General features: G+C 37.7%; 1 protein-coding gene across 6 annotated transcripts in view; it reads left to right on the forward strand.

Annotated features, from left to right (window-relative positions):
• The first annotated feature begins 971 nt into the window (after nucleotides 1-971).
• ODAD2 (outer dynein arm docking complex subunit 2) overlaps nucleotides 972-14,401 on the forward strand; it is a 95,800-nt gene continuing 82,370 nt past the window's right edge. For 4 of the 6 annotated variants that reach the window (XM_084507377.1, XM_084507380.1, XM_084507381.1 and 1 more), the window contains exons 1-7: nucleotides 5,311-5,580; nucleotides 6,294-6,545; nucleotides 9,299-9,456; nucleotides 10,706-10,901; nucleotides 11,450-11,556; nucleotides 11,983-12,119; nucleotides 13,154-13,270. In XM_084507377.1, coding sequence (XP_084363503.1) covers nucleotides 6,322-6,545; nucleotides 9,299-9,456; nucleotides 10,706-10,901; nucleotides 11,450-11,556; nucleotides 11,983-12,119; nucleotides 13,154-13,270 — 939 coding nt within the window. In that variant the 5' untranslated portion in view covers nucleotides 5,311-5,580; nucleotides 6,294-6,321. Of the gene's footprint in view, nucleotides 2,559-5,310; nucleotides 5,581-6,293; nucleotides 6,546-9,298; nucleotides 9,457-10,705; nucleotides 10,902-11,449; nucleotides 11,557-11,982; nucleotides 12,120-13,153; nucleotides 13,271-14,401 lie in introns of those variants that run through there. The other 2 variants (XM_084507378.1, XM_084507379.1) reach the window with 2 other exon arrangements.

A 14,401-nucleotide genomic window follows, 5' to 3' on the forward strand; every position in this document is an offset into this window, starting at 1 on the left:
TAAAAGGAGAAATTTCAAGACAAAATATTACTTGAAGAGGGAGTTGATTGAGGTTGAAGATGTAGAAGGATTGTAGGAATTTCATATTGTAGGGATTAGAAAGAAAAATCCTTGAATGTAATTATTCCCCAGTAAAGTATTACTAACTCACCATGTTAAAGCCCATGATAGCCTGAACTATATCTTCTTCTGATGCTACAAAGAAAACATATGAATGAACCTTGTCTTTAAAAATCACAGTCTTCTAACCTGGTACTCCAATCCTTATTATGACATAGTCACAGCCATGTGCTTATTACAATACTGATTTTTTTCTTCCAGATTATACTCACAAATATTCAAAAGACTTGAGCAGTAGAATGAAGCAGAAATGAACATGCGAAGAGAATAAACAACCATCTAAAAGTAGAGGGAATCGCAGTGCAGCGACAATTTTCATATTCTGAAATATTATATAATTTACTGATAAAAAACTTATTAAATCACATTCAATCTTGGACTGTAGACCATGATTCGCATCTGGAAGCCATTTCTACAAAAGAACAGCAGAATCTCTGTTATTGTCATTGCTGGGAAAATAACTATCCAGATATTAATCTATAACTTATTAACCAAAATATTTTCTTGCTTTATTTTCCTTGAAGACTTCAGAAGGAACTGTCTCTTTGCCAGACACCCATGCACAAACCTGCATACCTTTTTGTTCCTTGCACTGACTCTCATCTGAAAAACGGACATTTTTATTTTTTAATTTTGATAGTGAAAAAACAGTATATATTGCACAGTGTCCAATCTTTAATAAACCTCAATTCACATCATTTGACATTTTTGAAGCACATAGTTACTCAGAAAACAAGAGGTAAGTAGATCACATCATGGAAATCAGAGACTCAGTGAAAAATGAGTAGTCATTTGCTTTATAAGGATTAGATTTTGAACATTGTCTTCCTTAAAAAGACATGCTTAAAGAAGACATCAACAGATTCATCGCATCCTCTTTCTTTCTGTGTTCTCATATAAGCTCTGTTTGAGCTGAAACCCTGCCTGTTCATAAAATATGAAAATAGGAAACTCCCTATTAAAAAAAGATGGGACAATGGATTATTAGATTTTAACATGCATTACAAATGTTCATTACCAACTCTAAGCACCTAAATATTGCATTTAAACACATACAAAGTGAAGTAAATGCAGCATAACTAGATTTTTTATTTCCCTAGCTGAGCTCTTTTCACCACAACACTGGGACTTTTATTTCTTCTGTGAATGCCAAAAATATGTAAATAGTTGCAACAAAAGCAAGCTAATGAACAATAAACAGAAACCAACAAATACGATCTCATTTTCTCCTGATTTTCAACTTGTCTGACAAACTGCCTATGAATAGCTAAACTGCCACTTAACAGAAGGAATAGATGATATTATTTACCTTGAATGGCCTTTTGATTTTATGTAAGCTTCGAGAACTGTTTTTTACAACTTGTGTTACTGTTCTACTTTAAAAGCAATACTCTACACCCTATTCCACTATAATATGAGGAAAAATATACAAGAAAAAATGCTTACACATTCTGGCTGCAACTCTGAGATTGTAAAAAATTTTCCGACTGCATCTCTCCATGTTAAGAAATTCTTCATATTCCCCATTTCTTTGTGCCAGTACCTAATGATCTCATCTTTGACTAAGCTCAGGCAAACATTTCCCCTACTGTTTTATAAAATGTCTTTGACATTAAAAATGACTTACAGTAAAAAGTCTTTAGTACATAAACGTGCTACCACTAGTTTATAGCACTAGCCAAACACAGCGCAAATGCCATCTCTTGGTGGACTCAGCTCCTGAGTATGCTGGTTTTGAGACCAAATTACAACTTTATTACCTGGAAGGTTTTGCACTGGTTTTGAGTCACTGCAAGAACGCTTCCACACTTCTTTATGCAATTACTTGAAACTTGAGCTGTCAGACAAAATTTTCTAAGATAACCATTTATATTCTTGTGCTGGGAGGTATAACAGCACTGTTAAATCAAGTCTGCTAAAAGCAAAAAGTGGTATTAAATAAGAATATCCTTCAGTCCAGCTAAATAAGTGAGTCCCTAAGTGCTTGGTTTTCAGTGACAGCTGACTTAAGAAGGCATGACTTCTTGTCATCCAGGAAGACAAGCCCAAACACAACCAGAGGAACCACCTGGGGCTTAATTACCAATCCAATTAGCAGCAGCAATGATTTGCTACAGCCAACTTCTGTCTGAAAACCTACAAAAGACTACAGAGCATAGAGACTATGAGCAGAAATTGTTCATATTGCATAAGGGAATGAGTGAAGAGTTTTGGCACTGAAGAATGCTGCCTACAGGACCCAGCAAGGGCAGCCATTAGGTCGAGTGGCCGCAGACCCATACTCAAGTGTGGACTCCACCTGGAAGGGCCGGCACCTGCAAGCTCTGTCTAGGCTCCCTAACCTTCTCATCTGACTTGAACCTCTGGGAAAGAGTTCACCAAGTAAAACTGCTGGTAGGACACTGTCCATGTTGGACATAATTGCTCTCAGAGACCAGGTAAGCCAAGAATCCAATTAAACCTCCAGACACTGTGCGGCATTGAAGGGATGTTGTGTCTTGCTGGAGGACTGGCCATAGTCTTCCTCGTGGTAGAAAGAATATGTTCAGGTGGCACTGCAATGTAAAGAGGAGAATAAAATGATATTAGCAGAAGGAACTAATTATTCCATGAGCAACAAAAGTAATGAGGTCTGACTTCTTATCAAATTAGGGGCTTTGTCCCCTTAACTTCTGCTGCCTTCTCCAAAAAATACCCTCTGGGCCAGGCTGAGGTTACTCATACTAACTAGCTAGCACGGTAGGAACAGAATGCCTGGCTAGCTGCTTACTGCAGAACATCATCTGCAATTTATATACCTGCCTTTGCCTCAGGAAAGGCATTAAGTTTACTTTCCCCTCTATTCAAATACCCCAGGTTTTACAGAACTTGGAGGACCGTAATTATTTCTAAGATTACAATCCTCTGTGAAACAGAGCTTGAATTTGCTATCAGGACCAAAAGGTAGAGGCAGCATATGATAAATTCTTTTCTTTCCAAATGGACTTACATTTTATAAGACTGAACTGTGATATTATGCTTGAATCCTGAAGAAAGCTACAAACTCACTGACTGAAAATAAAAGTATCAAAGACACAATTGGTTGTATTATTCAACTTCAGGAAGACGACAACCCCTAACATGATCTGAAAAACAAATGTAATCTTAGAATGCAGAAGCTGAGGAACTTCCAAAAGAGATGAAGACTATTAATGTCATTTTAAAGGGTCCTGGTAAAAAATCCTTACAAATACTGCCATGGCTATTTAAGAAAAACAAGTTCACACTGGAACACAAGCAAATAAGGGACACTAAGATGGTAAGAGAAATTAGTAACTTGCAAGCAGAGACTGAAGGAGTTCACTTGTTTATCCTAGGAAAGTGAAGTCCAAGGGAAAATATTCTAACTCAGAAATTGGACATAAAAACTAAGGGGGTAAAATAGCTGTTGAAAATAAGGTGAAGGACCAGTGCTGGTGCAAAAACAAATAAACACAAAGTCGTCACACAAATGTAAGTTAGAAAGTCAAGCAGATGGCTTCCAGTCTTCAGAAGAGTTGGGATCTCAGCAGTCTTCCCATGAGAACAGCTGAGCTACAAAGCAGAAAGGGGAAAAGTACCTACAACCTGTAGGCCATCCATAGCCCTCTAATGTCTAATACCAGATTCCTTGTTGCTGGCTTGCAAGACGTGTTCTGCATGTTCATTTTTTAACTTATCTGCCCACAGGAAGCTCCACTGGTAACCGAGCCAAGCTCCTTTTATGGTCAGTGGAGATGCACACTCTTTCAGGGCAAATCATCCCATTTGTCTTAGCCACTGAAATATCTCCCTTTCTTGCAGTTCAGTAGAACAGAGTGAGCTCATTTAGGAATTCTATTTCTTACTCCACCGACTTCTTGCTTAAAATACTCATCTCTGTGTGAAAACTCACTGTCTTCACTCCTCACCGCCCGTGGTTGAACATACTTTTATTCCCCTTCACATTTTGCTGTTTGCACCTTCTGCCCATCAAGTTCAACCTTTAAATGGTTGTTATTTCAGTAAAAAGAGGAGATCTAATCTTTTCTGGAAATGCCTTCGTTGTAAGTATTCAAAAAGAAAATACACTAAGTCTTTACCCAGGCTTTTTACTAAAAATGCTCTTTCATTTCCACCTGATCAAATGATTTGCTTTCTGCCTTCTTGAAGTTATGCAGTGAAACAAGGAAAGCCAATGTTATCCTTGAGTCACCACTGTGTGGACTGCATGTACTCATCGGTAGTTATTGCTGGAAAGTTTCAGTAAGTGAAATGTACATGGACAATCATCTCAGAGAAAAAAATGCATTAATCCCGCACTGTTATTCTTCGAGATACATCCCACATACATTTCCTGACCTTCCTCATTACTAGCGGTTTCTTACCCCGCTGAGTTCTCAGTTGGTAAAATAACTCCTGGCAGCATTAACTCTATGCTGTTGGGACAGCTGGGCTCTTCTGTGGGGCTGTCCTTGAAAGGATCATTTCCTTATGCCTTCGGAAGGACACACGTACTGGGAAGCTGAGAACAGCATCCTCACCTCAGCTGGCTCTGCCCAGGGTTAAGCCAGTGGCTGCCATCTGATGGGTGTTGTGGTGGAGCCAGAAAATGGAACTGGGGGTGGGTTTATAGGGGCAGGGAAGGGAAGGGCAGGGAAGGGAAGGGAAGGGAAGGGAAGGGAAGGGAAGGGAAGGGAAGGGAGCGGAGCTGTTCCCATCCGACCAGCTCCACGAAAGGCAAGCCTGGTGGGAGTACATCAGCAGCCCTCTTACTTGCAGGCTCACCCACAGTGATGGCCTGTGCTTTCCCTTCTGTGTCTAAGGATGCTGCACTTGGAAGTCTATAGGTTTGTCCTGTCCTTAATATGCGAGGACTTCATCCATTGGCACTGCCTACCCTTCTTTCCTCTACTTCTTCCAAGAAACCCTAAATTCGCATTTTAACACCAGCACTTTGCACATCACCTGCCACACTGACCCAAGATATACAAACATCCCGTGTTACCCTGACGAATTCAAGCTCCTTTATTATAACGATCGCACTCAGGGGAAGGTTTAAGCCGTGCCCCTCAGGCGCTGCACCCAGCGCCGCCGCCCTCCCCTCCCCTCGCCTCAGCGGCCGCCCCGCCGCCATTGCCGCTGTTTACCTGCGGCTCCCGGCAACGGCCGCCGCGGGGCCCGGCTCCGTAGCAACGCCCGGGCCCGAGCGGCTCGGCGGGGCTGGGGGGTGCCCTCAGCTCGGTCCCGGCCGCTTTGCGGGGTCCCGGGGTCTCCTCAGCAGCGGGACCTTCCCCCTGCCAGCTCCTGCGGGTTTGGGGTGCCCCCCTGGCACCCCTCGGCTCGAAGAAAGGGTTTGGAGGCGGAGGGGGGGTCGCTGGTGGGTGTTGTGTGTGGGGGCTCCCCAGAGCACGCGGGGCTGTGCGACCCGACAAGGAGAAGCCTTTATTCTAACCCTAACAGGTCTGCGTCACCTCCGTCTAACAGAATTAATCAAAGTGAAAACTGTTTCTTTCCCACCTGATCCTCCTGTTTCTTTAAAAAATTTTGTTGGGTTCTCAATCCCCCCTTCCCCACTTCAAGGATTTACCTGGAGTAAAATCATTCCCAAATGTCTTTACACCTAATTACAGACATCTTTATGTCATTTTTATGACATTTTTAATTACAGACATCTTTACATCTAATTACAACATATTGTAGGAGTGGTTCCTTTTGATGGTGTTCCTTTTTTATTGGATTAGTAATGGTAAAACAGCATTTTCAGGCGATACAAAAGGCAATTGATGTTTAATGCTGTACATTTACTATGAAATATTAGTATGAAAAATAAAAGTATTCTGGAGTTATGAATTGATTTTGATAACTGAAATAGCCTCGGCGATCGTTTTAGCTTTAGGGCTTGTGATAATGCCCAGCATGTAGCAGAGCTGGACCTGCTGGGCAGAGGGGTGAGGTAAAACACCACAGAGGGTAGAACCGCAAGGAGTGGTGACAACGTCTGTGGTGGGCACGTGAGTGTGGGAGGAGGAGGTACATCAGCTACCCAACTTCAGCGGGTGACATTGGTGGTAGGGGGATGGTTGGACCAGGTGATCTTGGGGGTCTTTTCCAACCTTAATGATTCTGTCTGAGAGCTCAGTATGGTCATTCTCTGACTGTGTTTGCTCGTTAAGGTGTCCACCTTCTATACAAGGCAAGACCATGGGAGCAGCGTTGGCAAGAGCAGCTCAGTGGACTGCTGCTGGCTATGGAACTGGCACACTTGAAATCATCCCTTTGAATGAAGCTCTTTTAAATCAAATTATTAAGTTTGCAGAGGACTTCAGCACCAGACATCCTCAGGAAGCAGTGGTTGTCTTCAAGGAGCCCCTGGAGTGGAAAACACAGTTGGACTCTTCAGCCTTTGGAGAGGGTTATGAGATCGAGTAAGTCAGAACTGCAGTGTGTTTTGAAGTGTTGAAGGTGAAGTACAAAGCAAAATTTTACTCATGTGGCATTAAAAAAAGCCTCAGTATATTTGGGATGCTGAAGTGGGTGGGACTTCTTAGTGTTATATATGGATTTTTTTTTGAGTTAAAATGCATTGCTTTTTTGGAGAGTTTGACTATTCTGTTTTGGTTCTGAATGCAGACCTGCCCAGTTAGTATTTGTATGGCTTGCACTGTCTATTCCTAAGGCTTCTGACAATGTATCTAACTGAGTTATCCTGTGATTTCTATTAATGTTAGAAGTTGCTCCTGATTAAGCATAGGTTTTAATGCTGCTATTGGGGTGGATTAACAAACAAAACCTTGAATTTCAGCTTCTTTGAGAACAAGTTCTTTATAAGTAGTCAGTGTTAATGTATTAACATGGTTTCAGTCTTAATCAATGTAGCTGTTACAGTGCTATAACTTATTTATCAAATACTCTTAACAGTTCTTTTAGGATTTGAAAATTAGTGCTGAAAAAAATAAGAAGTTTATTCTTGTTTTTGAAGACATGAACTGGCTTTGTAATGATGCTTAAGACTTATGTGACCGTAACCCTACATAATTTTGGGGATTGTTTGAACAATGACATGACAAGGTGACCCAGATGCACAAATTCATTTTTCTTGGCTAAATCACAAAGCAACTAAAGAATTTTCAGAGTTTTCCTTGATAAGTAGACAAATTCCATTCCATTTAGATAATGCAGTAGAAATACCCTAATTCTGAGAAAATATTTTCTTCCCTTCCACCATGCAATTCTTTCCAAATAGAAATATACACCTAAAACATACATTTCCTAAAGGGTTACCCTATATCATCCTTTACATTTGGGGGGATTTTTAGGCACCATTTTTTTAAAGACTTTTTTTTTTTAGAAATCTGAAGAGAAAGTTCACTGTTCTCTACAGCTAGTCTTTAGTTCAAGTATAGTCATGATACTTAAGCTAAATAATATTTCCCCCAGATAAAATTCTGTATATGGATACATGTTTTTTTATTTTTTATTTTTCTATAGAGTCTTGGAACTTAATCTCGGACAGAACTATTAGTTATTTTTTCCTGACATTCAGCTTACTACAAGCCATTAGATGTCACTCAGTTACATGGGTATGAACAACATAACTAAAGTTTGCTTGAAACGTCATGCAGGACAGCAAGTCTTAGACTATAAGCTAAACTTTGTTTAAACTGTTTTTATCTTTTATCTGCCTTTGACTTACATGAAACTTCTAAGAATTCATTGACCTTTTTGAAAGAAGTAGGTTAGTGATCTATCAGCAGTCTCCAAAAAATAAACAGGTATATGAATATTAACCACAACAAAGATTCAAGTGGTGTATAGAAGAGCTTGTGTGGCTGTATTTTTAGCATTGTATTGAAGAGGAGAAGTTGAAGGAGAGAGGAAATAGCAAGCTTTGCTGTAATGTGGAAAACATGGTAACCTAACCCTGAAGAAAGGACTTTATAGAGAGATTCTGAAGGATGGTGACTGAAAAAATCTGATCTGATTCCACCTGTGGTAAACAGGATTTTCTACACTGTAAATTAAAAATGATTGAACCAAATAAATAACTGACATTATTCCTATCTTCTCTTAACAGAAACTACCTACAGGATTATTTTTATCTGTTGAGTTATATATCAGAGTTCAGTCTAGTTTCAGGATGGATAATGCAGAAGTTATACTAAGGATGGTTAATGGAAGCAGGATAATTGTTTACAGTAAGAAATCATGGCCACACAAAAAAAGGGAACTAAAATGGGAGTTGGAGGTATTACAAAAGGATTTAAAGCACTATCTGAAGTCTCAGATATAGATTGAATCAGTGAGGTAATTAGCAGCTTGGATGTCACAGACAGGAAGCTTTCTCTACAGTGAGAAGCAAGCAAGCAGTTTTGAGCAAGTAGATATTTACGTATGTGCTATGGAAGGGGAATTGACATAATTTATAGGGACCTTTAATACATACAAATACTGCATATTTACTTCTTCTAAATAAAAAGCATATATTTTTATATATAAAACAATTTATAATTCAAAGATGGTGGATATTACTCAGAGAAAATTGGTAAGGTTAAGGCATTGTAAGGCCTTAGTCAAGAATGCTTTCAATATTCTGTAGAGGCAAAGCTTGAACGCAGAAGAATCATTCCTACATAATTCCTACAGGTCGTGCTGAAATCTCAGAGCTTAATTGGTCTCAAGGAGAAACAACAGCTCAGATAATCCTAGAACTGGGTTTGAAAAATGTAAAATCAGAAAATTTGAGGCAAAGATTGCATATTTCTCATGCTAGCCATTTGGATCGTTTGGTCATATGATATATGTCATTTTAAATCAGTTATCAGTTCTGAACTCTATAGTCAGAAAATCACTTAGCAGTCCTGTAGTTGAACATGCAGGAGACGAGTGAACATTTTGTGAGACTAAACGACAGGTGTGACCAGTCCTGTTAGGACTCCTTTTTCACAAATCTAGTCTGTCAAAATTCTGTTAAAAGGTGTTGCCAAGGTCAAGCAAATGTTACAGGTGTTTGATTTGCAGTGAATAAAGTGGTTTACCTTGGAAGCTTTCTGAAAAAAACACATTAAATAAATTGTAAAGCTTTATAATGTGAAGCTTACATAATATTCAGGTTTCATCTCTAAAATTTGCTGTTTATTAAAGTTCCTCTTTTTAAAATATAAAATCTATTTTTTTCCAGTGGAGAAACTGTTAAATCTGAAGCCAGAGACAAGGATGGCCAGCCCTTGCTTCTCCTCACTGCATCAAATCTCAGAGTTCGCAGTTTTGACCAGCTGTCCCGTTTGCTACAAATCGCTATGGAGAAAAAGTTGAAGGAAGCACAGGCATGCCTTGAAGGTTTAATGTCTCTATTTTTTCTTTTTACATCTTTATTTTAAAAAGCTTGTCTTCTTGAATTTGTGTTTATGAAATTTGAAGAAAGAAATGCATGTCCTCATTTTAAGTATATGAAAATGTGTTGATTCATGAACGTGCCCCAAAGTTCTCATCCAGGACTTAATGAAGTTTCTGTTTCTTCTTTTGTTTTCACATAAATCAGTAACAAAGAAATCTGAAATAAAGTTAAAATAAAACTGTTGATTTTCATATAGAAATTCACGTATACTGAGTAATACACCAGCTATTGCAACAGACAGAAGGCTTAAATTTCAGCAGAAGAATGTCTCATTGGAAGCTTACAGCAATTTTTCCTTTGATTGCAGTTTAACCCACTTTTAAAATGTTACATCCCTTAAAATATTCAAGGAAAAAAATAATCTCATATGCTACGGACATTCATACCTGCACGACGTTCATGGTGAACATTTCCAGGTCCTTCTCACAGAAGCTTTTGAAATACAGGCACTGGTACTTTTATTGTGTCATATTCAAGTCCTAGTTTTACAAACTGACAAGACCCTTGGTATGCTGAACTGGATATCCTCCTCTCATTGGAGGCAGAAGAGATCAGTAATATTCCTTAGTACCATTAGTAGAAATTGGATCTGCAATACTAAAATATCAATACCTACACTGGATCAAACTTAAGATGCATCTAGCCCAGGGTCCTTCACTGGGAGTGATCAACCATGAATAATAGGGAAGAATAATATGGACTGAATATAGTGCTGAGACATTCACAGCTGCATGGGACTTCATTCTCAAGAACAGGGCAAATTGTTTTTGTAAAACCCACTGACATGAAGCTATATCACTGTATACCAAAAAAAAAAGGACAGCTGGCATAACTGAGGAAGTAATGGGACTATTGGGAATGTTGCTAGAAAACTTTAAACATGTTCTTTAACACTAAATCATATTTCCCAAATGATCCATTTTCAGTGAGTTAAGCCCACTGATTTCCTGTTTTGGTGATCAGCAGGGCAATTTTACACAAAAAGGGACTGTTGATAATTAATATTTACTTCTTGGTTGAATGAATCTTCATCTTTTTCTTTTTTTTCCTTTTTTTTTTTTTTTTGGTGAAATGCTGTTTTGTAAATTAATAGCACAGAAATTATTCAGCAGTTGAGATAAAAAGTGTTACTCTTACCTCATTGTTTTTAACGTAGTATCATCTTATACTGATTCTGTTTCATGTTTACAGCTAACAGAGACCCTATAGTGAAAATTCTTGGCCCTGAATATGGGACTGTTGAAGGAGAAGATAAGTCCATGTTGCATTTACTTGAAAAAGTGAAAAAAGTTGATGACCCTGAAACAGAGAAGAAAATGAAAATTTTTATTCTTCTTCATCAGCTGGATATGCAACTCCTTAATAGTTCTTTAAAACGGATTTCAAAGTAAGTGCATTTCAAATGCAACTTAAGTATGTCAGCTAGTGCATTTTTTCTTTTATAGTTAAGCTAGATTGTTTTCAACCCACAACATGTGCTTTTGGTGTGATATAGAGAAATTTATTGGAATGACTTTCACTGTTCACTGAGTTATTGAAAAAACACTTTTTTTTCCCCTTAAGATTTTGATGTAGGTGTGGGTATGTGAGTGTGTGCCTGCAAGTGTTTTTGTTTTTGTTGCATATGTTTTGCATTTTGGTAGCAAATTGAAGTAATTTGTACAAATAACAAACTAACAGTTAAATATTTTCAGGGAAATGTTTATTTCTTCATGAGAGCACTTTGAGTCTGGTTCATAGTTACAAGGCCTTCTTAGCTATGGAACTAAAATATCTCTGAACTAACAGATAAAAATCAAGAAAAAAATGGCAGATGACCTATCTCCAGATTTTTGTTGCTACTACTAAGACTCAGTGTACAATAAAAATATAATATTCTCTTTTGATATCTCTGTGCACATCCTTTTGATGATAGACCTTTTCTATTAATTGCAGAGATGTAAGACTAAGTCCAGCTGCTGTAAATAATGAAGTGAATCTTCTCAAGAATTTCTCTGGGAAGGGAGAAGACACAGTACTGGAATCACTGGAATATACATCAGGTCTGAATTTTATCATGTCTAACCCTTGCTTATACCCTTATTAAAGTACTTGCCTTCTGTGTGGAATGTGTTAAAATAATTGTGTTAATAAATATAAATAGTTTTTCTCCACCTCAATGTTATGAAGTAAAATAAAATGCTCTTCTTCAGCTTTTACTTACAGAAATAATCTCCAGTCTTCATTAGAATTAAAAGAAATAAACGGAGTCCCTGATCCTGATAAGTGCTAGGCATAGCTGTAGTTGTTTGTTGAATTGGACCATGGGTCACAGATTTTTGCATGACTGATTCCCAACTGAGTATGAGTGCTTAAGAGTAACATACTATTTTGGGAGCTTGATTTGTTTAAATTATATTAATCATCAGGAATAATTATTAAAATACACATTTAAATTGGATACAAATATTCATACTAATTGTTTTCAGATTACACGTTCTCTAATGGATGCAGAGCTCCTCCCTGGAGACAAGTGCATGGAGAAATTTGTTACTTAATTATCAAACCACATGACACTGATCCATTGTGTATCACTTGCAGCACGGCAGGAGTATTTTTGAATGGAGTAAGTAATAATGAAGGCTACTGCGAAGTGACAAATATTTGGATGTGCTAAAGTCAGAGATCCATCAGGTATAGGGGAGTGGAATTGAAGCTGTAAGACCTGCAGAGTTACTGTATTAGTACTGATGGAGAAGGAACAGTAATAAGTGCATGATAGTTTTCCCATACTTTTAGAGCTCTTTTTTCTTCAAGGAATGTGTTCTTTTTGCTAGGAGTGGTTGGTTAGTCTTCACATGTGCCCTCACTGTTCTTAACACTACTCCTATATAAAGTACTGTGGGACCAGATGCCTCTCTAGTCCCTCATCGCTCTTGATCTGATGTGTGGCTAATATTGATGACACGTGATACTGTCACTCATATGTACAGCTTGCATTTGTCTGTTTGTAAATCATAAGCAGTTCTTTCTCCTTTCAATAGAAACTTTTAAAACTTTTATTTCTTTTTGTCTACTTTTCGTTCTGGTTACCTCTTTCTTTACAGATGGGTTTTGTACAGGCATAATAGCCATACAGCTTAAGCATTAACCGAAACTTTGTAATATATTTAGAAGAGAGACTGATGTCCCTCAGGTATAACTCTACAAATTGCTTTTCCCTGAGAGTCTTTTAAGGGAAATTTTGATTTAGGATGTTTTTAATGGATAAAATTAGTAAAGCATATGCTGAGTCAGGTCACGTTATTTTCTGATCCTTTTAGCCATCCACTGCAGTGCATTGGAAGCTCACATTTAGGTGATTGTTTGCCATGAGCCCTAAACCCTTTACAATTGAACTGCCTACAGTACAATGAATTTTAACTGAGAGTAGTTATTTGCAGAATTGTCTGTAAGATCTTGGTTATTTGTTGGGATCTGTGGAGGTGATCCATGCACCTTCACTGACTGTTACTGAAGTCTGATGCTGATCATGAGGCTTCTGGACCTAATTGTTACAGTGTATGATGTCTGTGCTCTTTAGCAGTATTTTATGATACAGATTAAATTACCTGTGTACGGTGATACTGTTACTAATTTTATGTTTGTTCTTTTTTAAAGGGTGAGCTAAAGAGTAAAGGTAACATTGACTACGAAAGAAAAAGTGACATATATAAAGATATTGTTACATTTTTAAGGGAGAGATCACCTAGATTTGTAGAAAATATGGCTAAGCAGGTATGTATTTACTGAACTACATGTATATTGTACTTTGTAATAATTGGTAAGAATTACGCAATAAACTTGTCTGAACATACATGTTCTTTACCAAAGCTAACTGATTAAATGCAGAATTTTAAAGACTGAAACGCCTTTATTTTACTTCGTGTTTTTTCAAAGTTTCTACTAAATATATTGCTTTTTTAAATAGCTAACTTATGTAAAAAGACAGTCTCATTTAAAGAAGTAGCAAACTTAAAAATATTTCTTTATTTACAGTACACTTTATTTACTTACATTACGTTGTTTTTTTTTTCAAAATAATTTTCCCAAGAATGTGAAATGTGTTTCAATTATTAGTTTTATTTAATTTTACCATTTAATATATCTCTGTTGGGAAAAGTTGCCTTGTCAAAGTGCTGTACAGCTTTCCTTGGAGAAGCAGTGTGCATAGCTTCAAGTCCATATTTAATCATTTCTCCGCAGCCCTTTCATCCTATTTTCTGTGATACACTGTATGAGTTTCCCAGTTTGTCTTTTAAATTCTATCATTATAAGCCATGATTGAAACAAAATTCAGAAGAGTTTGTATGAAAGGCTATATGCAGGCCACTGTATCTTATGTATCTGGACTGTCCTCAGTTGCATGCTTCCTGAATTATTTCTCTCTCTGTGTCACCATATTTTAGTCTATTTGTTATCTGTCTGCAGGCATCACCCTTATTCTAATCACCGCTTGAGCTCAGACTATTTCTTATGCTTCTAAGAAGAATGTTGTAACCAACTTACTATTCCGATAATTGCAATGTAATTGCAATTTTAAATGCAGTAGCTGCCAGTTTACATTCAGGTAATTGCAGGTTAGAAAGTACTGACATCACAGACATTATTTTATGGACTGTCTAAACCTTGTGTGAAATTACTTTGGGCTTCCCAATGAGTTAGCTCCACTGTTGTGAGATGGAACATACAAGTCTTACTAAGCAAAAATTGTTAACCCTTGCAAACATGTAATCCTGAAAAGAAAAATACATTTGTGTTCAACAGTTCTATGGTAAAAGCACAAAATGTGTGCTTAAAAGAAAGTTCCATGTTAAGAGTCTTAGTGTCTACTTAAAAAGCCTGAAGTTGCCTGGAACTCAAGAGTTA

Source organism: Aythya ferina, assembly GCF_964211825.1.
Source record: "Aythya ferina genome assembly, chromosome: 2".
NCBI classification, from domain to species: Eukaryota; Metazoa; Chordata; class Aves; order Anseriformes; family Anatidae; genus Aythya; species Aythya ferina.